This window comes from Tyto alba, unplaced genomic scaffold (assembly GCF_018691265.1).
Source record: "Tyto alba isolate M040663 unplaced genomic scaffold, T.alba_DEE_v4.0 Super-Scaffold_22, whole genome shotgun sequence".
NCBI lineage: Eukaryota > Metazoa > Chordata > Aves > Strigiformes > Tytonidae > Tyto > Tyto alba.
The window spans coordinates 27865293-27892638 of NW_024881296.1; the positions used below are offsets into that span (position 1 = coordinate 27865293).

Genomic DNA, 27346 nt, shown 5'->3' on the forward strand with positions numbered 1-27346 from the left:
TTAATTGTAAAAAATAAGGTATCATTTTATTTTTAAATGGAGTCCAAGAAAGGCAACTTTCAGCCTCAAGGTGGCAAGTTTCAGATGCAATCACCCTCTAACGCAAATAGTTCCCTGCCTTGTTTGGTGTTTTCACCTGCCATAATCCCTTAGGAGACAGAAAGGTGTAAACACAGCTGTGAGATGCTCCTGCTGGTGGGGAGTGGCAGGAAGGAAAGCGTTAAATGCCAGGAGTAAACAGCAGCCGATTTGTTACCTAGTCAGCAGGGCAGAGAGGATCCCACAGATAAACCCAGCCTTGCAGCTTCCCCCCAGCTCAACTGGTTATTGCTCAGCGGCAGCTCTTACTCATCTGAATCTAGGTGGAGCTCCCTCCTTCCCTCCCTGCCGTGTCTCTCCTGATTAAAAAGCTTTTCTCAAACATCTGCACATGCGCTGGTAGGTACCGGCACTCACTTTCCAGGAGCTTTGCAGAAGCACCCATTGCTTTGTGCGGCTGAGTCCGTGGCAGAGACGGCCATCCTCGTCCCACCAGCCTCCCCCCTGCCCTGAAAGATGGTGAAGTACGGCCTCGACTACACACGGTGCAGATGGATCCTACCCCTGCTCTTGGGCATAGGCGTCATCTTTGGTATCATTGCGCTGGCAGGCAGGGGCTGGCTGGAGTCACAGACCTTGCCCTACGTGCACCAAGCGTCGTTATGGGAGAGCTGCAGGAGGCCTGAGCAGGGTGGGGAATGGATGTGCGAGTCCCTCATGGGTTACGGTAAGCATCTGCAAGGGTGGTGGGGAGCAGCCTCTGAAGCATTGGGTCACATCTCTGAGCTCATCTTCCCTCAGCAATCCTAACCGTGTTGCCTAATATCTAGCGTTTATGTATGAAGTTATGGGCAGTAGGGACTGTCACCAAAATACATCAAGACTTTTGACTAGCAGGATGAAGAAGAAAATGCCCTCACCCCTGTGCAGAAAGAAATCTGGTTGCTTTAGATGGTGGGTTGCATAGTACCCTCACGAAAAAAAACGCACATAGTAAGGTACCAGTGCAGAAAATATTACAGCACTTAAGGTTTTCTTTTCCTCTTAGAAGAAGCTGGTAACCTCTTCTCACTAATCACTGCTTTCCAAAACATAGCAGCTACTGCTGATCAAATGTCCGGATGGAAAGTTGCATGGGTAAGTCTGGTATTTGTGTGATAAGCCAGTCCTGAGTGCCAGCAAGAAACAGGGAGGTAAAAATGTAAGACGGTAGGAAGAAATTCCCAGGGAGTGTCAGGCTGCAGAATCCTGCCCTGAAACTGCTCCAGTAGGTGGGTCGTGTGAAAGATTCTCCTTGTGATTATGAAGAAAAGTGAAGGAAAGCTTTAAAAGATGAAATGATTTCTTGTTTGAATTGAATTTTGGTTAAGTATGCCATTAAACATGTTGACCCAGGTGCAACCTTCATTTTGAAAAGATGTAAACCACTGAGTGGGTCTGGGAGAACAGTCCAAGAGAAAGATCACTCTAGATGTGCCCTGTTTCTTTTTTTTTTTTTTTTTTTTTTTTCCCCTATATATCTGCTATTGGCCATAGTGTGAAACAAGTTATTGTGAGTGATGGGCTATTAGCCTGAGCCAGGAAGAAAGTTCAAGTGCTTTTACAATTTGTGCTAATTCAAGTTAAAAGGAAGAACATTTTCTCTAAGGCTTAGAATCTCAGCTGCTCTCATTGAAAATGAGTGTAAAAATACTTGCAGAAGCACTAATCTCAGGGATCATCTATTATGGTTTTTCAGAATTGCTCCTGAAAGTTTATCGTATATGGTCAAAATCTACCTTTTATGCACAAAATTCAGCTGCAACGAGTTAATTGTAGCAGGCCTCCGTGAGCTTAGTGCTCCAGGACATGACCAGCGCCATTAAGCATCACTCCCAGTCCTTCTCTCAGAGCTCCTGTGTCAGCTGTGTGGTTGGGCATAGATTAGCCATCCAGCAGATTTGCCTCTGGTACATGGCACTGGAGAGCAGTAGAGAGACCGTGATGCCTAGCAAAGGGCTTTTCAGTCCTGAGTTTCCTTGAAAAGTGAGCCCTCCTGATCTCCAGGTTAGGCCCTCTCTGTGTCATGAGTGCCAGCTTTAACTGGACAGAAGATACCAAGAGGTTTCCCCTTGCTTCTCTTAATAATACAAGAAAAGTTTCACCTTGCTTCCAGATCCTACGTGGTTGTTTGTCATTTCACTTCCTTCCTGATCCTGCCTTACTCCTCTACGCTTAAATTCTGCAGTTGTATGCACAGTTTCCCACTGGACAGTATCTACTGACAAACCAAGGAGGTCATCCTCTATGTGGACTATCCTGCAATGTCTGGGGTTACCAGGAATCACATCCACAGTCATTCCAGCACTTCTAACACAGAAATGTTGGACTTAGTACACACACGCAGAATATTCTCCAGTGTGTACACTGGAGACTCAGCTGATGCTTCCAAAAGCATTAGAAATGCAGGTCCTGTGCTGCATAACGGCATTATGCTCTCAATGGGTGTGCATCTATCATGTGACTTCTTCAAGGTTACTAAATATCCAGAAAACCTAAGCAAATCCTCCTGGACAAAATTTCCAGGTGGAAAAGGAAGATAAGATATGTCTGGGACAAGTGACAACTTATGTCATTTAGCCAGTGGGAGAATATGTAAAGCCTGTATGTAAAAAAAATGTGTGCATAGACCAAGTGTCAGTGGATTATGCTGACAGGCTTCTGCTTCTGCAAGATCATGCCATTACAATGTAGATCTCGGCCACTGCAGGGGTGGGTTACCCCTGACCCGTAAGAGGGCTGTAGATCTGACTGTTAAGGATGCAAACTCATGTCACTGCCCTGATCCTTTCCAGCCCCTTCCTTCAGACACCTTCTTTCCAGAGGTGGGTTATGTCCAGATCCAGTCCTGTCCTTCATTTGTCCTACCATTCTGTCCTTGCTCAGTTGGTGTGGGGTTGGGATTTATCTTCTGGGGCTCCTGCCTTTCCTCATACAGGATGTAGGTGCCTCATGATGATGCTTGCTCCCAAAAGACCAGGCCATGAGACAGCATCTCACTTGTGAACATCCAAGTCTTGTTTTGAGCCTGATTCTACTTGCCTTAGTGCTGAAACATTGGATTTTAATAGTTCTGGATTTACATTTATCCACAGTGCTCCAGAAAGGTCATAGAAAACATCCAGCATCATGTTCTGTGGGAACGTTTAACATTGCCTTGTGCCAAGCTAAACAGTGCTGGATAAACAAAGTGTAATTACACACCTTCCTGAGCACGGAGACAAAAGACATGATGTAAATGGAAAGGACAGAAGTGTTTTAGCTTTTTCCTGAGATGAACTCTCTCTTTCCCCCCTCTATTTCACAGTTCCCATCTCACTTCCTCTGGGCTTTACTTTCAGCTTCCCTGCTTAACCTCCCATAGGCTGCGTAGGTTCTGAAATTCGATCTTCCTGTGGGGATGGTTTCACTCACGCATGTGATATACACGTGTACTCCAGCAGCTGCCAGCAAATATTCTCAACATGACTTGGACAGTGTAGCTATCTTAATCCACTACAGACATCTTCATCTTATCATAATTAGATATAATTGTAACATTCTTGCAAGTTGTTCAATATAATGTGCAAATTGAAATGAAATTGTCCGTGTGCAATGTTTGTAATTCCAGTTGAATCTCTGATGCTTGTCTTACTGTATGTATATACACAGTCAGTAAACAAAAATCCAACATCATTGTGGTCAGTCAGATTGGAAGGGAAGAAGGTTTGAATATCTGAATAGTTACTTAAACTGGCAGAATTAAAATCTCACAAGGAATGCAAGAGGCCTGTACAATTGTTTTTCCTGGATAGCAAATAGAATAACTCCACTTGTGCTCCATAATCTTCTGTGAAAGCATCTGCGCACCTCTGGTCTTTTGCAAAGTTTATGAACTCTGTGAAAAGTGAGGATATGAAGATTTTATATGCTCTGTTATCTTCTCTAAGAGTTCAGATCTGCTTTAACCATATGGCATTCTTCTAGTCTTTAACAGAAGTCTTTTGCTTTTCAAGCATATTTAGCTCAAATAAATAGAACTTTATAGAAAAAAAAAAAAAAAAAAAAGAATCCAGTGCATTAGAACACTTACTAGAAGTGCATGGAGTTTATGATGAGGGGCTGAGATGCAAACTGTAGCTCTGCAATGTTCTGGAACTTGGAACAAATAAATGTCTCAAGCTTATAACATGTTTGTACCTTTACAAAGACAGGAGAAAGACTTTTTGGATAGATAGTGAGTACAATATGGAATGTATCTGTCTGGGACATGGCTGAGCTTGCAAAGAAAAGGCAGAGGTTAATTCCCTTCATGAAGCTGGCACAGTATTCCTTTGTTTTTCTTGATTTTTGGCTATATAACCTCTCTTGAACAAGGTGTGTCTCACAAACCTGAGACACTTTTTCAGTATGTAACTTATTCCACTGCAGGCTTTGAAGATGTTTAAACATGTGTGGGTTTGGTTGAGGGGAAATAACTGATTTTATTTTAATAGTCCCAATGTGATGCACAATAGGATGAAAAACTTGTGGCTACACTTGTCCCGTCTTATGTTCCACCCAGCCCTGCAGCTGTTCCACGTGCAGATGCTGACATCGAAATAAATGCAAGCTTAAAGCTCTAAATTTAGGTTGAAGTAGTCATCTTATTTGTACAGTGCAAACAGAGATCTTGGGGGAAAAAAATCAGGAAAAGGCATTTCCACATGACAAGTGGAATCCAGATCTTCAGTTATTTTCACATCATAGTATTCAATTACAGGCTTGTCCTAGGATGTGTGGAGGGTTTAGTGGCTGTGGAGATTAGTAGAAGGATGAATGATTTTGCCACCTGGAAAGGACACCTTCTTGTATCTTGTCTTCCAGTCAAATAATAGGTAACTATATTCTAGCTCATTCCAGTTTTATTTTGGTCCATGAATATTAATGCAGTCTTACATGATAGAATGGCAAGTATAGTATGATTATAATGAACAAAAATTACTTCAAATATGTCAGTAGATGAGTATGTCTACAGGATAAGTGAAAGAAGGGAATGCTGTAAAAGGCAATTTCCTCTTGATGAAAGAAGTATTCTGCTTTAGTCTCCTAAGAACCTGTTGTAGTTTGAGCCTGATCTGCAGCCAGCCACCCTGCAGCCACTCACCCAGCCTCCCCCCCAGCCTGGGAATGCAGGAGGGAATTGGAGGGGTAAAGGGAGACTCTCAGGTTGAGATAGAAACAGTTTAATAATGGTAATAAAATTAAAACAATGACAGCAATAAAAAATATAAATGGACAATGCACAATGCAATTGCTCACCACCCACAGACCAATACCCAGCCCATCCCTGGCCAGCGATCCTGAAATACCAAGATCCCGCAATTGCAATCCCGAAAGTGAGAGAGAGCTCTGCTTCCCAACCACCCCTCCTCTATATAGTGAGCATGACGTTCCATGATATGGAATATTTCATTGGCCAATTTAGGTCCGGTGCTCTGGGCGTGCTCCCTCCCTGCTTCTTGTGCATTTGCGCATGGGCAGGACATGGGGAGTTGGAGAGTCCTTGAGATCTCAGTAGCAGCTGAAAACATCAGTGTGCTATCAGCATTCTTCTCATACCAAACCCAACGCTGAATCTAAAACACAGCACTATGCTAGTTACCAAAAAGGAACATTAACTCTATTCCAGCCCAAACCAGGACAGAACCCCATTGATGAGTAGAAATTCTTCCCTGTTTTGCCTATATCAGGCTCTTGGGTCTGGTGAATCTTTTGCTATGATGAAGCACCATTTAGTATTCTGGAAGAATAACAAATTGGAAGTCACTTGCTAAAAATCCCCAGCTAATGATACAACATCGAAGCACATGGTGTGGTTGGGATCAGTCTCCAAGCAGCAAAGGACTTCTCCTGGTACTACACATACTGCTGGCCCCACGGCTCTCCCTCTGTGAGACAAACTTCTCCAGCAGACCGGTGACTTATCACACCCAGGGCACTGGACAAACCAGACACCAAGTTTCACTGTTGCCACGCTGCCTATGCAAAACTGTTTTGCCTTCCCCCATGTTCCCATCCCATCTGACAGCCAGCACCTAATCTCAGGCATGGGGAAGCCCTCACTTGCCTCAAGCTGAAGCAAGCGTCCTGAGCAGAGTGGCATGGGGATGTTTCCAAAGGGACAGGCTGGAGACAGCGGGACCTGGGAGGAGAAGCAGGCTGTCCTGGCAGCTCTTGAGGGTGTCTGCGCTTAGGAATAGAAAGGAAGCAAACAAGTAACTGTGCTTTTGAAGCAGCCACCAGCTCACGGGGCCTTTATTGCAGACTTTCCCTGAAGCCAAGGTTCTGCACCTAAAGACTTTCAGAATTTGGTAAAATTCAAGCAACTTTGGAAAAGTGTCCTTGCAGCTGAGAAACAAAGGCTGGGAAGGTTTCTGACCAGTCCAAGGAAGCCTGTGGAGAGCCCAGGATGGAGCCCAGCTCTATGCTCTGTGCATTGCCTGGATTACAGGGCAAGCCCTGACTCCTGTGACACAGAGTGAACTGAAAACAAAAACTTGTTGCTGTTCCTGCTGCATCATAGCATGCATAGTTATGAAACTGCATGAAACAGTTATAGTTATATGCGGTGATTGTTGGTAGTTTTAATGACAGTGTATAGAGAAGCACATAATTTCCTAAATCACCAGTCTCCTAAAAGTGTAACATTACCTAGGACTAACCAGTGAGAAATGAGATTACAAGATTAGTTACTTAATAATATAGAATATTAAATTTTTCTTAAAAACTTAGAATGCTTGAAAATACAGGCTCAATTAAATGTATATAGTAGTGAAAATATCACAACAACAGTATGTGTAAAGAACTCTTACGCAAGAAAGAAATAACAAATTTGATTTTTCCCCATCTTGTAGGAGACATTCAGTTGTTACTAAAGAGGTATAAGAGAATCAAGTCCAGAGCATTTAATTACCATGGCAATTTTCATTCTTCATCTGCAACTGCTAACATGCTTTCCCTTGTAATTTTAGAGTTTGTCCTTTTATATATTTAGTAGAAGATTCATTTAATCAGACTCTTTTCTAAATAATAGTTATGCTCTTCAGCAATTAACTCTACAGAGAGCAATTGCAGATGGCATCCCACTGTTTATTACCCAACCTTCCTTTAATAATTATAGTTAAATTGGTTGGAAAAATAGCAATCATGTGGAGGGTTCTCATCTCCCCATCAGGAGATTTGAACTGCTGGTGTTGAGGACTTCGTGAAGATTCTCAACACTTTGTGTCACCAGGATCTTATGTCCTTGAGAGGATACCATTCACTTACAGAGGAGACATCCCTAATGAAAATGTGTGGAAACTTTTGGCTAAACTATTTTCTCTTCACCTCATCTCTTCCTCTATCTTATTGAGGTAATCTGATATAGCAGGGCTATAATAACCTCTCCATAGTATCAGTGCTTATAAGGGCTGCAAGCTGCATTTTGAATTCCACTGTAGGGTTAAACAGTCAGGTTACTTAAGCAGGAAAGGATCTACTCAGGACAATAAACAGGACTCTCAAAACACTGTTTTTTCACGTTTCCATATCACTTCTCACCGACAACTTGAATTGTTCTGAGCAACCTTAAACACAGAGTCAGTGAGTGTTGTAATACCATGCTGCTTCTTTGTCAAATACCATTACAAAAATCCCTCATTGGTCAAAAATTCGTGGGAACTCAAGGTAGTTTGCAAAGGGACAATGGTAGCCTATGTCCCAGAGGTTTTTTGTTTCCTTCTACTGGTACTAAATAACACTTCAGATCACACACAGTCCTGCTGAAGTACTAATCTGCAACTGAATACATCTAATGGCACCTATTATGTTGAATATGCACACTGTACCCAAATCAGGTCCCAAATGTAGGAAGTCTCTGTGCAGTTAACATTAACAACCCCATCAGCAGTAAGCAGCAAGTGATGAAGACTTTCAGAATGCATTGTAAAAGCTATTTCCTTCACAGGAGGAGTAGATAGAACTGATGATGTATTTTGTGAGCACAAAGTACCATTTCTGCTTATATGTTGGGTTTTTTCTTTTGCAAATGGTAAAATTTTGTTTCTAACAGAAAATGAGATCCAGATTCACAGCTGCTCTCTATCAAAGAGAAACTGCATAGTGCAAAAGGCAACTTTCAGCAAGGTTTTAGAACAAAGTTTGCTCACCGCATGAAAGCTGCAGATCAAGAGTAAGAACAGTGCTTGGTGCATATGGAAATGAGATGTAAATTCAGTGTTCTTCAGCCTCAAATGGCCCTGGGAATATAAAACTTAAAAAGAGCTTTTTGGAAAGGTTCCACGTGCTGTTTCCATTAAACGTCCTAGTTCATAGCCTGTGTTATCATGGAAATTGATTCTGTTTAATTCACATTAAATATTTTATCCCACCTTTAACTCAGGGGTAGTTAGGAAGCAGGTACTTCTTGCTACTCTGATTAACAGAGCTTATGTATATGTATTGATTAATCAATACCTCACCTGGTTTATTTACCTGACCCTCCCAACCCCCATATACACCTCCCAGTGTAGGTAATCCTGCTTTAATTTAAAATAAATAGGAAAAAATTGGAGGAAAAAATGTTATAGCATTAAAATGTATAAGACTGAACTTTAATCCTGGGATGTTCTCAATGTATGCAACTGCTTCTGAAGATAATGGGAGATATGGGTGCTCCCTGACTCTCATCGGCAAACCTTTAATTTTGAGGCACTGTGTGTACATAATTTTTAATAGCTAACTTACTCCCTTGGTGCTCCCTTTGATGATGGCTATACACCCTCTGCCACTTCTGCTTCCCTAGTGCTAAGTAAGCATCAGGGAACAGCTCTCATTAATACCAGATTTGCAAAAGGCAGCTTCTAAGTCAAGCTCGTACATGTCTGGGTTTATGATGAGATGAATTTGAACCACTCCCTCAAAGTGTAACTGCTCCTCCCCTCAAATTCAAGTTGAAATAGCTTCTAAGTTGTATTGCTTACCTCAGTCAGAGAAGAGGTTTGAGGAAGTACCTACAGCTTTGGATGCAGGCTTTGCCTGTGTGTGTTTGTGAGTGAAATAAGTGGTGGGGAAGTAATGGGTTTTTGCCTTAAAGGAGTTAAAGTCCACCAAGCCAAAATGAGCTATCATTTTAGCACTAAGCTATGGTCAACACACTGCTTTCTGGTAATATATACTCTGTTTTACTGACAGATGGCTTATGTATAAAAGTTCTTTTCCTTACTGTTGTCATCTAAAATCATTATGGGGTAATTGTCCCAAAGTCCTAATTCTTTCTCATTTATATGGAACCTGCTACTAATCACAGAGAAACTTTTGCAATGACGTTATCTTAGTGTGAACCTAAATAGGTCATTCTCTGCTTCCATGGTTGTCTCTTAAGTAGTGGCAGGCTAAAAGCTGGTTCCTGCTCACTAAAAATGCCTTGCATGTTATAAGATAATAGTCTGTTATTAGATTAGAAATCCATATTAACTGCCAGTGGATTCTCAAGAAGTGATGCTAGGGGAAAAAGAACAGAGTTGCCAAAGAGGATGCCGAACAGAAGGACCAAAAATTTTGTATTCCACTCCAAACGATATAAATTTACACAAAAAAAATCCAAAGAAAAAATAAAATATTGACTTCCCACAGGAAAGATATTCAGAGAATGCAGTTTTAAGAATGATCCAGGTGCAATGAAGATAGAAGATCAGAGAATAATGTGCATCTAATCATGTCTTTAGTGGGTTTTTTCCTCATTTTTTTCTGTTCATTTATTATCAGTGACTAACATGTAATTTTCTTCATTTGTATGACCTGCCTCAAATTGTTTTCAGTCAATAACTTTCAGTCTGCACATAGAGTTTATTCATAAAAAGGTGCTTTTAATAGTTTCTGATTTATCTTGGCTGCATAGAAACAGTGGCACGCTGGTATTTCAGTGCCAGCTCATGTGATCAGCAAATACGCGCAGAGATTTCAGTGTTCACTTGTTTTCAAAAAGAGCACAGCAATTTCCTGTAGTTGGCACGTTACAGTTGTGATTTCCAGAAGACAGGATTTTGCACTGTCCAGTGTTGCACAGGTCACACAGGGAACCCAGAGTCCTGGATGACAGTGGCTTCCATATACACCAACAGCTTGTAACCCTTCAGCTGATAAATCTGAGATGTGGGTTAATGAGTTTGATGGGCCGTCTTAAGATTCAAGCTAAGGAGAACACATGTTCTGCTTCAGACATGCTTACTTTCACATGGAAACTTTCTTGAGGAGAACAAAAATGAAATGGATAAAACATGGCAAAAGCAGTTCATTTCCAAAGTGAAGCATGTGTTCTGCAGAGTTCACCACACCCTAATGAGGAACATCAGGTTGAGAAACCTAAGTGAGTTCAGCTTTGTTTCCAAAATAATGCTCTTTCCCTTTAATCAGAGAGATGTAAAACAGGTTAAGCTCTGCAAACTCAGCCTAGAAACATTCTCATTATATACAACACAGAGATGAATCACCACCATGGCAGATTTTGGTTCTTGTAAGAATTGCTTTGCAAGACGGGAGCTAGAACTGCAGGGTTTGTGTTTCTTCCCCTTAGTGGTATGTAGGATAACAGAGCAAAATATTATTTTGTTACATTTTCTTTCCTCCCTTCCCTGTTTCTTTTGAATTAAAACTATCCTTCCTAAAATTCCTTCCACAATTCACTGCAGTGGCTGATGTGTTAAAACGATCAGTCAGCAAGAACCTGTAGGTAATTGTTGGTGTCTGTAAGCTGGCAATAAACATTTGTTTCTTTTTCCTATGCTAGCTGTGTATTTAGCTTCAAGCCAGAAGGAAAATTTGGAGAAGTATGTTGTTATTGATTAGACCAGGAGTACTTCTGAACTCTCTGAGGTTGCTTCCAGAAAATGTCCCCCAGAGAGGGAGCCTCAGTAGTTCATGTGGTTTGGGGGTACCAGATCAAGAAAAACATAAGAACGTCATTGTGAATGTTTTCCCATGTTTTGAACCACATACACCATAAACACAGAAATTTGTATTTGTCACGAGGGTAGTAGACTTCATATGCTGTTTTCAAGGCGTGACAGCTCTTTTTGAGGGCACCATTTGGAGCATGAAACACAGTAAGCTAAGGAAAGGCTAGATCTGGTGGTTCAAAGTTTTGGCTCAGCTGACTGCTGAGCAAGGAAGTTTATTTCCTTATGTGTGAAGCACAGACAGTGCTTATGCTTTTACAAACTGGACAACATGTGAGGGAGTAAAATCAGGAAGGCAGGAAACTGGAGACACTCCTAGTCCTGCATGTCTAATGAAGTCCATCAGCTTCCCTATGGCTGCAGTCAGCAATAGGACACTCAGAATGTGTTTAGATGGTGCAATACAAGAGGTAGTCATATAACCTCTGAACTGAGTTAGCTTTTCTTACTATTATTTTGTACTATTTATGTTATTATTGTGCACGGTCACAGCTAATTATCTTTCTCATAAACTACAGTGAGCTCTGGACTGGCATGGATGGGCTCTTTCTGGTCTCTAAATTAGCTCAGGGGTCCTCTCACACAGCAGGGAGTGGCAGAAGACAGGCACTTATTTTCATTTTCCGGTAGCCACATGTTGTTGTGTTCACTGTGGGTAGTCTGGACTCTCACAAATCATTGCTGATTGACATACAAACCACTCTAAATCGAAGCACTGTCCTTGCTCTGCTTATGATGGGCATGAAAATGTGGGTTCCTTTTGCCTGTTTAGGGCAGCAAGATCTTGTTTTAAGACAAAATTGCTCCAAAAATTGGCAGCTAGAAGGAGTTTTCAAGAGCGGATGGTGTGTAGCTTCCTACAGACCCTTTCGCAGTGTTCACTGGTGTTCTGTCAGCTGATAGAGGAGCCAAAAAACAGGAGAAAAAGAACTGGCACACAAGTGTTACAGAATCCTGCTGGTATTGGAGGACTCTTGCATAAACACACATTTCTTTTCTAACAAGTATATTTTAACTCTTAAACAGCCAAAACACCACTGCCATTTTGGTGGGCTGAGAAAACAGATCTCACAAATTGCTGAATATTTTCAGTCTCAGCTTGATGTCCTGCAACCTTCGGCTCCTGTTTCTATTTTTGATTTGATGACAGGTGGACTAGGTTCTTTCAGCTTTCAACTGCCCTCTATCTAGAGTCAAGTATACTCTGAGTTGATGTTTCACCTGTGATGATTCTTTGGCCTGGATTTCACATTTTTAAGAAAAAGCTTTGTAGTTAGAACAATTTAGGCTTTTGCTTTATGTTAAAAGAAAAAAAACCCAACCCACAACACTGGAAGATAAGTAAATATTTGGGACTAGATTAGCCATTCGCTTGTCAGTGTTTTCTGACCAATTTAATTCTTCTAATTCTGACATTTTTAAGGAATTGTAAGTCTTAGTTCTATTGGTAAAGAGACTAAGCTACTCTAGTGCTCCTGGCTGGCACAAGGAAAAATAAACATCCCCGATATAGAAACAGTTGCAATTATTCCTACACAAAGCTTTTGCTGCCTTTTACCCTAGAAAGGTAAGGTGTTTGTACACTGTGGTCTTAGAATACTGAAAGCTGCTGCTTTTTGTAAAGGACAGGTGAAGTCAGGGTACCATTCCTCAAAAAAACCCCCACAGTGACCCTTCCACGCATTCCTATTGCCTTACTTGAAGCTGTGTACTGGTTTTCTTTCAGCGTTAAGTTTTTTTCTGTTTTGTAGAAGTGAGAGTCACAAAGTTGGCTGTTAGGTGATTAAGCAACACCTCCTGAAGTTGTGAGCACCCTGCAACAAGCATGTCTCTTCTTGCCGTACAGCCGATGCCCGGCAGGCTGGGCGTGCGCCCAGTCTGCTGTCATACAGTCACAGCATTTGTAACACTACTTTGGGAAAAACACTCGGGCGAGCCCCGTGGAGGAGGGAGACAGTGGCATGGGCAAGGTGCCACCGCACACGGCTGCCAGTCCCTGAGCCCCCAGCCCAGCCGATGCTCCCGTGCCGGGGCACGGTGCTCTGCCATCGGCTGCTCTTGGGAAGCAAGGCTGAGCTTTGGCAGACCGCCTGCTGCCCACAGCAGTGGGGTGGCAGCAGGTGAGACAAAATCCCCAGGTGTCATGGTGCCTCAGCACTTCCCAGGCGGGCAGCGGCGTTCCGAGTCGGCTCTGGGAAAGGACACCCCTTTCCCCAGGAGTTTTGTACCTAACCACCACCAGCTGTGCACTTAACAAAAAACATCACTTCTAGATGCCCTTGTCATTTCACCATTCTGCCAGAAGTTATAACTCTTGTATCCAAGAGCAGTGAGGTCACCACCGCTGAGCAACTTCTCTCATGGCCAGGCACCCCTTTTTTTGCTCTTTTACAGGGGTAGCAGAGAGGCTGGGAGCAGGAGCATCCTTAACAGGGTAAACTGAGCTGTGGCAGTAGGAGAAATTCCTCTTTCTGGCTGTTTCCTTTAATACTCTGACTGAGGTGCTGCCCTCCTGCCTGTGCCTCCACATAGCATACTCTGCCTCTGAGAATCCAGTAAACTCCTCCAGAGAAGAGTCTGGGCCAAATTACTGGACTAGAAAATGAGAAGTAAGCATGTCTTTGCTGTCCCTTTCAGTCTTCTCAGGCAGCTGTCCGTTTACAGGAAAAATAATAGAGTTGGGAAGCCCTATAAGCAGGCAGAAACTTTTTGGCATAAAGAAGAAAAAGGACATGACATAAAACTGAAAATATAGTGCAATAGCTAGAACAGAGCAGGGATCATAAAGCAAGGGAGGATGGTGAAAAGCAAACAAAAAGGGAAGTTGGTTTTGGTGGGCTGATGGGAAGAAAAGTAGAGCTGGAAAATCCAGCTCCATTTTTCTAATCTAATAGCAGAGGTTGTGTGGGGCCTGGGGGAAGAGAGGTTGAGCACCAAGGTGTCACTCACCAGGGACAGGATGGTGGCTTTCATGCCTACACGACACTGGCCAGGGGCAAGGTAGGACACTTCGCATTTTACTATTTGCATGCTCAAAGGAAACAAATTGTCAAGTTACTGGGTATCAAAAATCTTACCTTACTCAGTTCCAGAGGGAACTCTTACTGAAGAGTGTGCACTGCGTTTAAGTTGAGTTGTAAGTATCGTTGGGGTTGTTTGGGCTGTGATAATTTTTCAGCACTGCTGCCATACATGTTTGGTTAGAAGCTGACACCTCACAAACACACAGTGTAGGCGAGGGGATGAAGTCTGTAGTTGCCCAGCAGAATTTTGCTGCTTATTTGATCTACATACACAATTTAAAAAGTGTCAAAGTGGGCTTTTTACATTCAGAAGAGGAGACACTTTGATATCTTTGAGCAGTAGTTGCCCCTCAAGACTTAAAATACTGAATAATGTTTTTTTTTCCAGATGTTATGACAGTACAATATGCTTTGCTCTGACATGTTGTAACATAAAGTTATGTAATTTGAAAATGAAAGTATTAATATCCTGAACAAGCTTTTCAAAATGAAATAGTTCTGACTTTGCATCAAAAGCAGAGGTCAAATTTCCCTACAAAACAGATTCTAAATCTTTAGTACCATTTAGGACACAGAGCTAAACAAAAGCTGAAAAAGAAGAAACCACTGAATTTTAACGTTTGTGGACTATTGCCATACCTTTAAATTTGCATGGCAGAGTGGTAGTGCTTGTATAAACACCTTTTTTTTTTTAAAGAAAGAATTTAATTTATTTCAGGGACACTCTAATTCTCCTTGTCTCTGCAAAATGCTGCTGGTTTTATGGCATCTAGTGTGGTAATGACATTTGTTATTGAGGGAGAGTGACAATTCTTACATCCTTACAGTCACTTTTATCTTGATTCTTAACTGTTAAATCTAAAGAGGAAGCTTGCACACAAACCCCATTGCATTCCATGCAAGAAGATAAAACTGGCATTTTTATGCATTCTGCACTTGATGAATGATTTCTTGTGGAACAAAAATGTTCACCTATGAGAGGAGAGAAAGCTCCCATGCTTTCCTTCTTGGGAGCTGACCTTCTTTTCACATTTGTTTAAAATTAGCCTTTCATTATAAACCAGAGAAAAACTCTGCAAGGGATTTTTTTGTTCCTTTCTAATCGATCTTCCTTCTGATTTCAGCCTGGGGAAGAGCTGCTGCTGCAACATACCTGGTTGGCTTTATACTTCTAGTCATCTGTTTTGCTCTGGCCATCATAGCATTTGCCATTGACACACTTCGGTTCAACTTCATACGCGGGATTGGAGGCTTGCTTTTTGTTGCTGGTAAGGCAGTATATGATGTCAAGTTCAGTTTGTGCAGGTATGGCCATACTAGAACTGGTATTTTCCTCAGGTGATTCTATATCCAAGTCTTTGCCTGTGTACACTTGAGCTCTCTGTGAAAAATAATATAAAGTCAGGTATTATTGAGGCAGGCAATGTGATGGGTGTTAGCTTAAACTTTTTTTTTTTTTTTTCTTGTTTCTTCAGCTGTGTTCTCCATCATGGGCCTGGTCATTTATCCAGTAAAGTTCTCGACTGAAATTGAAATGACGGGAATCAATATGTTCAGCTGGGCCTATGGCTTTGGCTGGACCACTGCCATTATGGAAATATGCTTGGGATTCTTCTTCTGCTGCCTTCCTAACTATGAAGATCAGATCTTGGGTAATGTGAAGCCCACATATTTTTACTCTTCTCCATAAGCGCCAGGAAAAATGCATTGGTATTACAGAGATATCTGACAGACCAGCTACATTTTCCAGAATATTGTCATTGGATGTTAGTCAAAAAGGCTGGAAACTTTTTAAATGCATGTAGAAAAATGGTACTGACATTCTGCAATAAAGTTATCTGCTCTATTTTGGACCTCCGTATCTGATGTGGGTTGGTTAGATAAAGTCTAAAAATGAAAAAACTTTCTGTTTCCTCATTCATTCCCATGAGTGGAATGTATGTGGATTTCATTGTATTTTAAATGCATTCATACTCCTAATTAAATTCAGAAAATCTTTTTAAACTACCAGTAAACATATATAATCTTTCTGAAGGAAAGCAGCTCACAAAAATACCATTTTGTATGTATCATCTTTAACCTGAAGATTTTGCATATTTTTCAAGAAGGCGAATACCTTTATCCACTGACTGCAAAAGTAGTAAATTAGTCAGACAGCACTTCATAGCTTTGCTTCTATTCTTCATTCATTCACTTAAGCCGTAGGGAGAGGTTAAGGAAAAAGATAAGAGAAATCCCCCTACCAAAGCCAGCATCTTGACTTTTACCCATCCATGTGGAATCTAAGTATTTATTTCTAAATATTTGTAAGAGTAACCAAGGATCATCAGTAAACCCTTAAAAATCCTGGCATGCTGTTGCTGGGGCCAGCACAGAGCAGACAGAAGCAGAGGGGATTTCAAGCCACCCCTGCAACCTACAGACCTGGTTTGAAGAGGCTCCTGGTGTGGCTTTCTTCATGGGCATCTGCCTCTTTTATCTGGTGTAGCAAAATCTATGGCTTTAAAAACCTCTGTTATATTGGTCCAGCAATTCTGTCCAGCTTAGAAGGGTCAGGAAGGACTTAAGCAGAGGTATGATTCCCCTACACATCAGAGGTTGAGCTGGAGCATTGTGAGTGTAGGTATCAAACATTTGTTAAAAGGCCCCTTTTTCATTGCTCTGATGCTCGTATTTTAAAAGTGGAAAGTGTATACTGTCATACATAACTGTAAAATGCATAGATACCCCTTACTGCCTCATACTAAGGTTCTCATAGAGAAAATCACATCGTAAAACACCTTTCAGTATCTTGTACTCTATAGTGTTGCAAGCCTCAATATATTGCAGCAACAAAGTCTACTCAAGACTCTGCTGGTTTCTGACTTGTTAATCCTAACTTTATAATGTTCCATTTCTTCTCTTAAGTGAAAAAAATGGATAATTTTGCTATGTGGAAAATCCTTAGCTAAAGGATTATTAGCTTGTAATATATCTGCAATTTTGTAACTATGTGTACTTTACAAAAAGTGCCTTGCCAGATGTTCTTTGCTGCAAAGAATGAGAAGTAGAAATTTTTTTTAGTAAAACTTCTGGTTAGCTAAAACTAATAAAGGTACAGGACTTAACCTGTTTTTTTTTTGAAGCAGTTAACTCCATTCTCTTTTACGGATTGCCTTCTAAATTTGAATAAACATGAGAGATGTACCAGACCAATGGGGAGAGTATCTGCAACGGGGACTAGTCAGACAAGAGTTTGCAAATAAATTAAGATGTTTCCTAGTTGGAAGGAAATTAAAATGCAGTAGTGTTGAGAAAGCAGTTTGTATAAAATGGCTTGCAATTCTTTGTGTAATACTATCTGTTCAGGATAAAATTTATCATAAATCTTTTCATTATGCTTAGCATACCTAATAAATTATGGTATCTATGTATTATTTCAAAAATGAGTCTTAGCTTTTGTTCTCCACTAAGAGCGGGGAAGTGTGAAAGCCCCCAAGGCCTCCTCTTCTCAGGCACCACCTTGGAGCAGCTGGGTACGCTGGCTGGATTTTGAGAGGGGAGAGTGACTTACAAACCTAGCACCACCAACAGCTTGTTTTATTCTTCAGTCCGATTCTGTCTGTCTCCTGAGGCCTTGCTCACAGGCACATGAGAATAGTGGACTTGCTCTGCTTATGGGCTATGTAGTGTCAAGTAACTATACGCATGATTCTGTGCTATAGTGTGCTACAGCTTGTTTTGGCATGGAGCGTAACGCGCTCATGTTCACCGAATAGGAAGTCAGTGTGGTCCCGCGCGATGTTTTTGCTCCAGTGTCTGTGGCAATCCCCTGAGGAAGCAAAAGGGAACTTGAGCAACCATTGACTGTATTTACAATTTCTTTAAGATTAGCTGGATGCTGGCCCAACATCTGGAGGTGGGGAATGGTGCACAAAACAAGGTTTAGAAGCGTGACTCCAACCTTGATGAGAGAGCAGACCATAATTACTCTCCAGCCATCATCCCCCTTCCTCCCTTCTCTCCCTTGCTGCTCTCGGCAGCTTCACCACCTCCTCTCTCTCCTTCTCCTCTTCCTCCTCCTCCTCCTTAAGGGTGACAGAGCAGTGTCAGGGCTGGTGGCTGTGGCTCTATGGGATGCAGCCCCAGTCCCCATTCCTCACTGCCACTTTCCCCTTCCTGGGAGAGGGGAGGAGTGAAGCCCCTTTGCTGATCCCAGCACAGCAGTGGGGACCCTAGCCTGGCTCCCTGTCCCAGGCCCCCACAGGGAAAAGCTTTTTCTAAAAAAAGGAGGGGGGTTGGCTGGGTACCCAACAAGTAGAAGCATCACAGGGGCTAGAGCTCAAGTGTCTGTCTTCAGGGTAGTTTTCTTTCAGTCATGCCAGGCCAGTATACTACCGGGCCCTAGAGAAACACATCCTAAAGCCTGCAGCAGAAAAACAGTGAGAAAAAGTACAAAACTGTTTAGAAGATCCCAGTGCTGTCTCCTGTGACTGGGGAGCATGGCAAAAGCAGCATGCAAAATGCAACCAGTTCTGACAGAAAAGGAAGCTGAATCCAGGAGCCAAGGACATGCCTCAACCAGAGTATTAACTAAGTAGGATATCAACCAGGTAGGTTATCAACTAAATAGTTAAATCAGTCTACAGCCAGGTCAAGTAGATTATTAATTAACCAAATTGTTAGATTCATTTGAGCTAAGTCACCATCAGAAAGTTTGGCTTTTCAAGCAAAGGAGAAATCGGAAGGGAAGACATCCTGTTAGTTCTGCATCTCTGTCAGAGTTCTTGCTCTGAGTCTCACCTATAAGAGAAAGGTCACTTAACCACTAAGACCACCACAATAAAAGACTTTAAGTTTCATCGTGCCCAATGGCAATGCTAAAGACAGATCAGGAAAGAACACATGTCTGCAAGATTTGGCTTTTGAGAACATTAGGTCTGCTACAACAGAAGTAAAGACTTGACTGCCAAAGGCAGTGCTGCTGTTCCTGACAAATTAAGAATTAGGGAAACATCCTCCAATAAACACATTTTATCTAATCCAACTATACTACTGAAAAGCAAAGGAAAAGTTGTGCTGAAAACAAGTGGAACGTCAAGCAGCCCTACAAGTACAAACTGAAGTAAAAGAAATAATGAAAACTTTCTACTGGTAAGTTAATATGCTCAGTTCAATTTCTGCTGTTTCTGCCGGAGCTCATATAACATGCGGACATCTTTTAAATTTTCTCTGCACATATTTCCATATTTCACTATACATTTTTCAGGCATCTGCTATTTGGTCTCAAAATACAGTCTGCTTAATCAATAACTCAAATGCAACCTAGTTTGCAACTGTATTAAAGTTCTACATATTTTGTTGTATGAGATAATACTGTGAGTGAAGTTTTGACCCCATTGACATCATCTGCAAAAACATTTATTGATTTTCCTGAGGCTGACATTTCATCCTGGAAGCACAAACCCTTTTTTTACATGTGCTCAGAATCAATAGTATCTCTATGGGATGCTCCATTGATTTCAGATCTCATAACTTCTGAAATAGGACACTGGTCTGTACGAGGTAAAGAACAAGAGTTACAGCAGACAGGGCCATTCCCAGAATAAAGGACAATTAAATGTGTGTAAGATTAGCAGAATCTAGGTCATAATTAAATCACATTTTGTTAGATACACAACATGGTCACAGTAAAAAGATTCATCTTTTCCTTTGACACATCTCAGTCGTGCAACAGTTATTACTTCTTGTAATTCAGTTTCTTGGAGCGCTTCCTTGCACATTTCTATATTCAGTGGCTTTCTGTGTTCTCTGAAGATGAGTAGGTTTAAGAAAATAATTAAACAATCAAGTCTGTGATAAAGAAGAAGAGAATTGGCCTATTTATACACTGTTGGAAAGGAGGAATCAAACCGTCTTGCTAGAAGGATAGTGAACTGAACAACCAAAGAGTTACTTCTGAGTCATATTGGAAATTCAAAACTGAGAATTGAAAGACTGCTGTATAGTTAATAATGGAGAGAGACTAAGTCACATGGATCTTCCTTTATCCTTTTCCTCATTGTCAAAATACTGCTTTTGCTAGGAATTTTGGTTTCAAGAAAAATTGTTACTTTGTTACAGCTGCATAATAATGTCTGGGCCAAATTTTACCTGCAAAGTTCTTCAGTTCTAAGTGCCAAAATCTAGAAAAGCACCTGCATAACCTTAAGGTTGCAGATGGTTCTAATGGGGTCATCAGTGCTGTTTACATGGACTGCTCCTTAAGTGACTTAATACATCAGGGCTCATATGCCCATCTACACACACTGGTTAGTTCCACAGATTTCCTGCATGTGAAGTGATGTAGTAAATGTTTTCAATTTTGATTTTCTTTTTTTTATGATCAGAGTGAAAATGTGGATGCATCATAGAATTTTGCATGTGACTGCTGGGTGTGAGGAGGATTTACAGAAACAACTTTCAAAATAGTTTTACTTTTAATCATAAATGTGGTAAGAGTAGATCAAAATGCCCTCTCTTGGATAGCTTTTATGATACATCATTTTACTTGTGCCACTGTTTGCCTAAGCCATCTGTTTTCCTGTAAAAACAGTTTTATGATAACCTACTCTAATGTTCGTATAATACTAAAAGAAATTATATTAGGTATCCATGGAGAACCCATCACAAAGCCCTTTAAATAGCTCTTGATTGTTAAAATGCAGTTCAAACAGAGAGAGAGGTGCTGCCTGTGGGATTTTTCCACAGAATAACGTAAATCCAAAAGAAGCAGATTCACTCAACTATTGACTGTAGATCTGGGTTACATGTTCAGCTCCCCATTTCTTATTTATGAAGTAACTAGCGCTCTAGAGCCTTGTCCTTAGCAAAACATCAAAGAAATAAGTAAAATGCAAACCAGAAAAATAATGAAGGAAAAATATTACATAAAGGCATATACATATACACATACTTTGTATCACCAATTAGTCTATAGTTTACCTCAATGTGAGTGGGGATGGACCAAAGTTTTGTAAAACACATTTGGGTTTGCACTGTTATTTCCAGTTTTCCATTCTTTTTTTTTCCCCTATATGGAAATTTTCTCACCTCACTTCTGTAAAGCATTACTGCTTTTTGGTAAGCAGTCCCGATTTAACCACACCCTGTCCTGACAAGCACATCCATACTTGCCATGCTCATATCTGAAGCTTATATGAAGTACTAATACAAATAAGCTTTTATCCCTTTACTCTCCCTCTTTTCTTCTTAAATAAAAGTGTTTGAAGTAATAAAATCTTGCTGACATTAGGCAAATTAGAAGAATGGAAGATTTTCTCAGGTTGTGTTAGAATGAAGCCTCAAAAGAAGAAAGAAACAAGAACGGATGTTCAAAAGAAAAATCCAGTCTAGTGCAAAAATGGTATACCAAAATATACTTGCAGTCCTGAGGGTAAAATGGTTTGGGGTGGTTAGCAGCCAAATTGCCTTTGCAGCTCCCCCCCTCATAGGAGTGTATACTCTCTGCTGCCCTGCAGTTTTTCACTGACACCAGCAATTCTTCTGAGCACTGGTTTCCAAGTCCTCCAGCACACAGGAGGAGGAGCTGCCCATTGCCTCTGCCTCCTACAGCACCCAGGGAAGGGAGTTTGGGGGGCAGCCTGAAGGACTCAGTTGGCCCTTGTGTGATATTCCTGGAGCCTTCACGGCAGGACGGGATGGTTACCCACCTGAGCAGAAAGTTTCCCTCAGTTTTAGCCTACAGTCCCAAACAAGTTACTAGCGAGTTGAAACTGTCATTTTATTCATCTGGGAGGTTTGTGTGTGTGGGCAGATGAAGGTTAGAGGCTTGGTGGTTCATAGCGGTTAGCCCAAGACAGAAAAATATTCTTGTAATATCAAAAATTCACTGTGTCTAGATTTACAAGCTTCCTTAAGATACTCCCATGTATAATACATTGAAAAAGGGAGGGAACAGACGCACCTATTTATCTTCATAATTGTTAGGCCTGGTGCTTCAACACCAAGAAATACTCTTTGGATTAGTAACAGGAGGACAAATACAAAGAGCTGAAACTTTATACTTTGCCCTGAGTCACAACACAGGTGAGGACCTCCTGAGTCACCGAGTGCTATCCCTGGCTATCAGGGAAAACTTCTTATCATCTCATTCATTATCTGATGCCAGCTCTGCTTTGCCATCCATCTTCCATAGGAGGATGATCTGAAGTATCATCTGAGAGTTGGCCTCTGATTTCCATCCGCCACGTACCACTAGCCAGATGAGAGTACCTATTCCTCTGGCTCTGCCTATGGAGATACTCAGACCTCGCCCTGGGGCAGCATCGTTGCCTCTGAGCTTTCCTCCAGCACAACTCCTTGTTTCAACTGCAAGAACTTGCATTTTGTCTGCTCCAACCCCTGCAACACATCCTTCCCCAAGCAGCACACTGCCTTCCAGATCTGTGCTCCTGTCGCAATTGCTGCCTCACTTCCCATGACCGCCACTCTGGGTAATTACTGTCACCCCCAGTATTGTCCTGGACATCCTTCAGGTCCCTCCTTTCGCTTCCCCAGCCCAGAACACAGTTATTCTGAGCTGGGGATGCAGCAGCCAGGTGGGGAGCATTCCTCACCCCACTCGTGTGAGCAAGCTTGAGGGGAGCCTTGCTCGCATCTCTTTGGCAGTGCATGCTTAAACAGCATCTCGGCTAGCACGAGGGAGAATTGTAAAAAAAAAAAAAAAATAAAAAATTGAAGAATGAGGTAAAAGCAAACTTATTCAGTTCTCCGACTGTGCAGTTAAGACAAATAAGGACACAAGAACTGTTTGCTAAAACACTTTTTGCAGTGGTGGACTTGAAGTGACATGTTCTGCCTTTACCTCCCAAGCTCCTGAGAGAACTTGGCAACTGTGATGGTTGCAGGAATAAGTCCTCTAACAGTTCAAAGAAAGCACGAGGGTTTCTTCTCCCCATGCACTTCCACCTCCGCCTAGCAATACAACTCAAAAGATTGCTCTGGAACCTGCAACAGGAGTGTAACTAACTTGAAGCAATCAAACCAAAATAGATCCAAGGAGTAAAGACGGCTTCAGGCATCATAGTGGGTTATCACCTCATATATATAATATTAGTTTACATAGAATATTACGCATATCATATACAGTGTATGTTTTGGGAAAGGGTGCTTTGTTCTCTGTATGAAACATTGCTACAGGTGGGGTACTAGCTTGGGTTAATATTGGAAATGAGGATTGATATTCTGCAACCTCATGTCATGAAAACATCTCCAGTCCGAGCTGTGTTTATTTGTAGCTTGCTGTGTAAAGAAATCCAGAAGTTTGTTGTTAAGTTTACCTAAATGATTGATTCTTTAGGGCATTTTTTGATTTATTTTTTCTTTGGTTACTTTCATGAACTTCAGTCTAAAACAAAATATTTATTTCAGTTTCCTTTTCCCAATATATTCAATATATTTTTTTCCAGATTATAGAATAATAAGATTTTGAAATAAAATATTTAAACTTTATTTCAAAAATATGCAGGTACAACACTTTAGTTGTTTCATTTTTGCTTTATAGTGCATGAAAATATTCACAAATGACAAATCTGAGTTTAAAGTCAACCTGAGATCTGATTTGCTTCTTAGTGAATAATCTATTTGCCCCCAAACTGGCCTGGTTCTGCTGTTGTAGATACAGTAGCTGTTTTGCTATTAAAAACAGTGGCATAGCTGATGTAAAGGTAATGTAAAGAGATTCTTTCTTTCAAGTCGCTAGCGATAACATACAAACAGGGAGTGAAATGCAGAGAAAGGCACGGCTTTGAAGGTTATCAGATGAGAGATTGCAGAAGACCAAGCCAAGTTACAGATGACTGGGCTTGTACATGGGCTCCTCCTCACTTACTTGCCCGGTTTTGAGAGTCCCTGCCAAGTCAAACACAAACATAAAGACTTGTTGACAGACTGTGAAAAGCATTTTGAAGGCAGGGAGGCACTTCAGACAAATGCCAAATAATTACAGTGCTGCTGCCATATGCTCCTGCCACTAAAATTGTGATCTGTGCCTCACTACAGCTCTGCAGACATTTTAGTTTCCTTACATTAGGAAGCTTAATTTAGTTTGTGTTAATAAAATGAAGACATAGACTGGCCTAGAGATAAAAAAAAATTAATGAACTAACGTGCAGAGGCTTTTTGAAAAGGGAGTGCTTGTGTCTGTCTTACAGAACTTTATCATTGTGCTTCATTCTTCCCTCATGGCTGTGATAAGTAGTGCTATAATACACCTCTTGCAAGTAAAAAATATTAATTGATACCCCTCCAATACCAATTCTCATCAGGCTTTGGGACTGCCAAAATACTGTATAGATGCAAATAGTAGGCATCTAGAATAGCTACTCACATAAAAATTAAGATCAGCATGGAACAGAAAGTCTCTGTTCCATCTTTAAGGCAGCAAGTGTATTTCTACTGTCACAACAGATTAAGAAATACACTGCGCAGTACCGAGGAGCTGAATCGGCAGAAAACCTTGGGCTGAGACGCTGGTGATGAGACATTCAGTATCAGTTCTTGGGCAGAAAATGCCCCTCGGGCTAGGGCTGGGTTGCTCCAAACCTCCTCAGCAGAGAGGCAGGAGACAGAGGGGGTGCAGTCATCCAACACTTGGTGACGGGGAGCAGCTCCTCTGCCAGCGCTCCAGGGCGGTGAGACAGTTGGCAGTGAAGCCATCACGGCACTGAAATTAAAGTTACAAGATGCTTTCCCATGGCAGTGCTGGGACATAACATGGTGTTTTATAATTATGTTTGAGGAGCCTCCGCCCTCTTGCCCTAATTTCCAATCAGCAGTTGAGCCCTTCCCAATGGAGATGGCAAACATCCTGCAAGCAGGGGGAGGAGGCCAGGAAGGACCATTCTGCACAGGTCAGTAGCAGGCTGCAAGCTGTAGAAATTACTTTCTGCCACCACCAGCAGCTTCTCAGCCCTGTCACCGAATTAATTTCTCTTGTATACTCACTGACGGTATATTTAAAGCCACAGGGGAAGATGGATGGAGAGTGGAATAGAGATGTGGTGGGAATGGAAGGAGAGGGGAAACTGAGATGAGTCAGCAAGGCAGCGGAATGCAAACTCTGCAATGCTTCAGCCAGGATGCTATTTCTATTGTCGGCCAACTGTGACTTGTCTAGAGTAAAACGGTACGGTAAACATGTCAGCAAGGGAGGTCCTTTTCTCTAGTCTGTTTCCCTAACCGTATCTGGATGTTAGACAGTGTCTTCTCCAGTAGGGCTCCTCTGTTTACCCCCACCTCATCCTAGATGACCCAGAAATTGCACTGAGAAACCAACGTTCAGTAATTTCACGTTCTTTTGAAAGGTGGAACATCAAAACTGTGCAGCTAATAGTATTTTAAAATATTTTCTTGCTTAAGCTTCGTGAACTGTTTCACAAGCCACTGCAGGTCTATATACAAATTTTTAAGATGCTTGCAACTCCTGATTTAAATTCAAAATGTGTAAAAGCTACATTTTCATCTCCAAAATTTTGTCAGTATAAGTTTCCTGGTGGCTTTAAATGACTGGTAAATCTCTCTGAATGCCAAAACCAGGATATTTGATTTGTTATGAAGGCTGGCAGCACCTACTTTAATGAGGAGGAAAGGTGTAAGTAACTGCTAAAAAAGCTCTGGTTTGCCACATCTAAATATGTAGTCCTCTGATGGCTTGTGATACTTGGTCAATAGGTTGCAACTGTGAAGGAGACGTCAGTTGCCCATCACACATATCCTCCTCTGATGCTTTCTTCTCCTCCTCCTCCTTGTTTGTTGGTTGAAGGAGGAGGGTTTCACAACTCTGCCACTGTCCATTCTTTTCATGTGGGTATAAATTAAGGAAAGACCATAACCTCATGAGGGTAATTTAAAGCAATAACTTTGCCCATTGTAATGATAATAATTTAGTATCTCCAGTAGGATGTTGAAATGATGTTTCTTCCTTCATCTGCATGACAAAGAGTTTCCTTTTAACTTTAATAGTCCTTGTTCTATCATTGTGACCAGCAGAATGTATTATTAGCAACAAATATCATTTATATGATTACAGATTTATGGGCTTATATTGAACACTTTACCAATCTGTTTCTGTTTCTATACACTGCAGTTTTCCTGTTTGTTTTTGCAGATGGTAAGAGCCTGGGTTGCCATTAAAATGGAAATTGCAAAATATTTTCACATAGAAACCTTTCCTACTGGAAAAAGCAGATCTGGATTAAAAAAAAACAAAGCAACTTCTATGAATCGGTTTGGTTTAATAAAGACTTTCACCCCAAATTATGAGAACAGACTGTAACGCTTCAGTTGCAGACTTAGGCACTTTATTTTTATATTACTTTATTCATGTCAAGTGACAAAACCAGTGCCTAATGAGGTGAATTTTTCAGTCTTATCAAAATGAAGAGACTTTGACCTTATGAAAATAACTTCAGTAAATCCTTAGTTTATGTTTTTAAATAACTTTTCCTTTTGATTTTTAAGTTTATCTCACAACAAGTGGAAATATGAAAATATTAAAGCATAAGTTGCAGAAAAGAAATTTATTCATTGACTACTGCCAATAAACGGAATTTTTGGGGATGAGTTTTATGAAAGTTTTGATTCTGGTGAATAACCAGGAGTTATTTTTCATTAAGGAACTTCTTTATGGGGAAAAAGAAATGTGAATAAAGTTAGAAAAGACAAATATTTCTGCAGTTAGATGTATTGAAATAAAAAGCAGAAGAAATGTTCATCCTGGTGGGAATTGTGAATGTCCTGTCCATTTGAAGAGTGAGTACCAAACCTCAGGCTCTGTAACTGTTTGGCCAGGTCAGGCCTTGCCTTAAAGCGAAGCCACGCTCAGACAGACACCCCAGCACTGGCTGCACTGCTCGCCCCGAGCCATCGAGCCCCTGGCACATCGGTCTCATCAGACCTACCCGAGGAAGAATCTTGGGACAAGGTTGCAGGGGCCACACAGCTGGACCCGGAGACAACGCTGAATCAGAGCCTGCCTCTTTCTTCCTGTCGGGAAACGTTGCAACATGACCAGTTCATGACCGACGTGGTTGCTATTGCTGAGGATAATGTGTTGTAAAGTATTGGCTTCTGCTTCAATCCAGGGTGTCATCCATGACATTTCCTTTGCTCCCTGTGTAGTACAAGATGGATTACAAGCCAAGGGAAGACTATTAATTGTATAATTAGCAAATTATTTAAGTTGAAATGTTATTGATTTAGTAAGAGCCTTTATTGCAGCACAAACAAGGAGCCACGTCTCACATA

At 41.3% G+C, this 27346-nt stretch overlaps 1 protein-coding gene across 1 annotated transcript; it reads left to right on the plus strand.

Annotated features, from left to right (window-relative positions):
- The first annotated feature begins 323 nt into the window (after positions 1-323).
- LOC104362528 (p53 apoptosis effector related to PMP-22) lies at positions 324-17484 on the plus strand. Its single transcript, XM_009968843.3, has 3 exons — positions 324-766; positions 15184-15327; positions 15535-17484. Exons 1-3 carry the CDS (start codon positions 556-558, stop codon positions 15747-15749), a joined length of 570 nt encoding a protein of 189 aa, XP_009967145.2. The 5' UTR covers positions 324-555; the 3' UTR covers positions 15750-17484.
- Positions 17485-27346: the final 9862 nt, after the last annotated feature.

Coding starts and splice junctions, on each gene's coding strand:
- LOC104362528 (XM_009968843.3), top strand. CDS start 556: ATGGTGAAGTACGGCCTCGACTACACACGGTGCAGATGGATCCTACCC. Junction 767..15,183: donor CGAGTCCCTCATGGGTTACG/GTAAGCATCTGC, acceptor TTCTGATTTCAG/CCTGGGGAAGAGCTGCTGCT. Junction 15,328..15,534: donor AGGCTTGCTTTTTGTTGCTG/GTAAGGCAGTAT, acceptor TTGTTTCTTCAG/CTGTGTTCTCCATCATGGGC.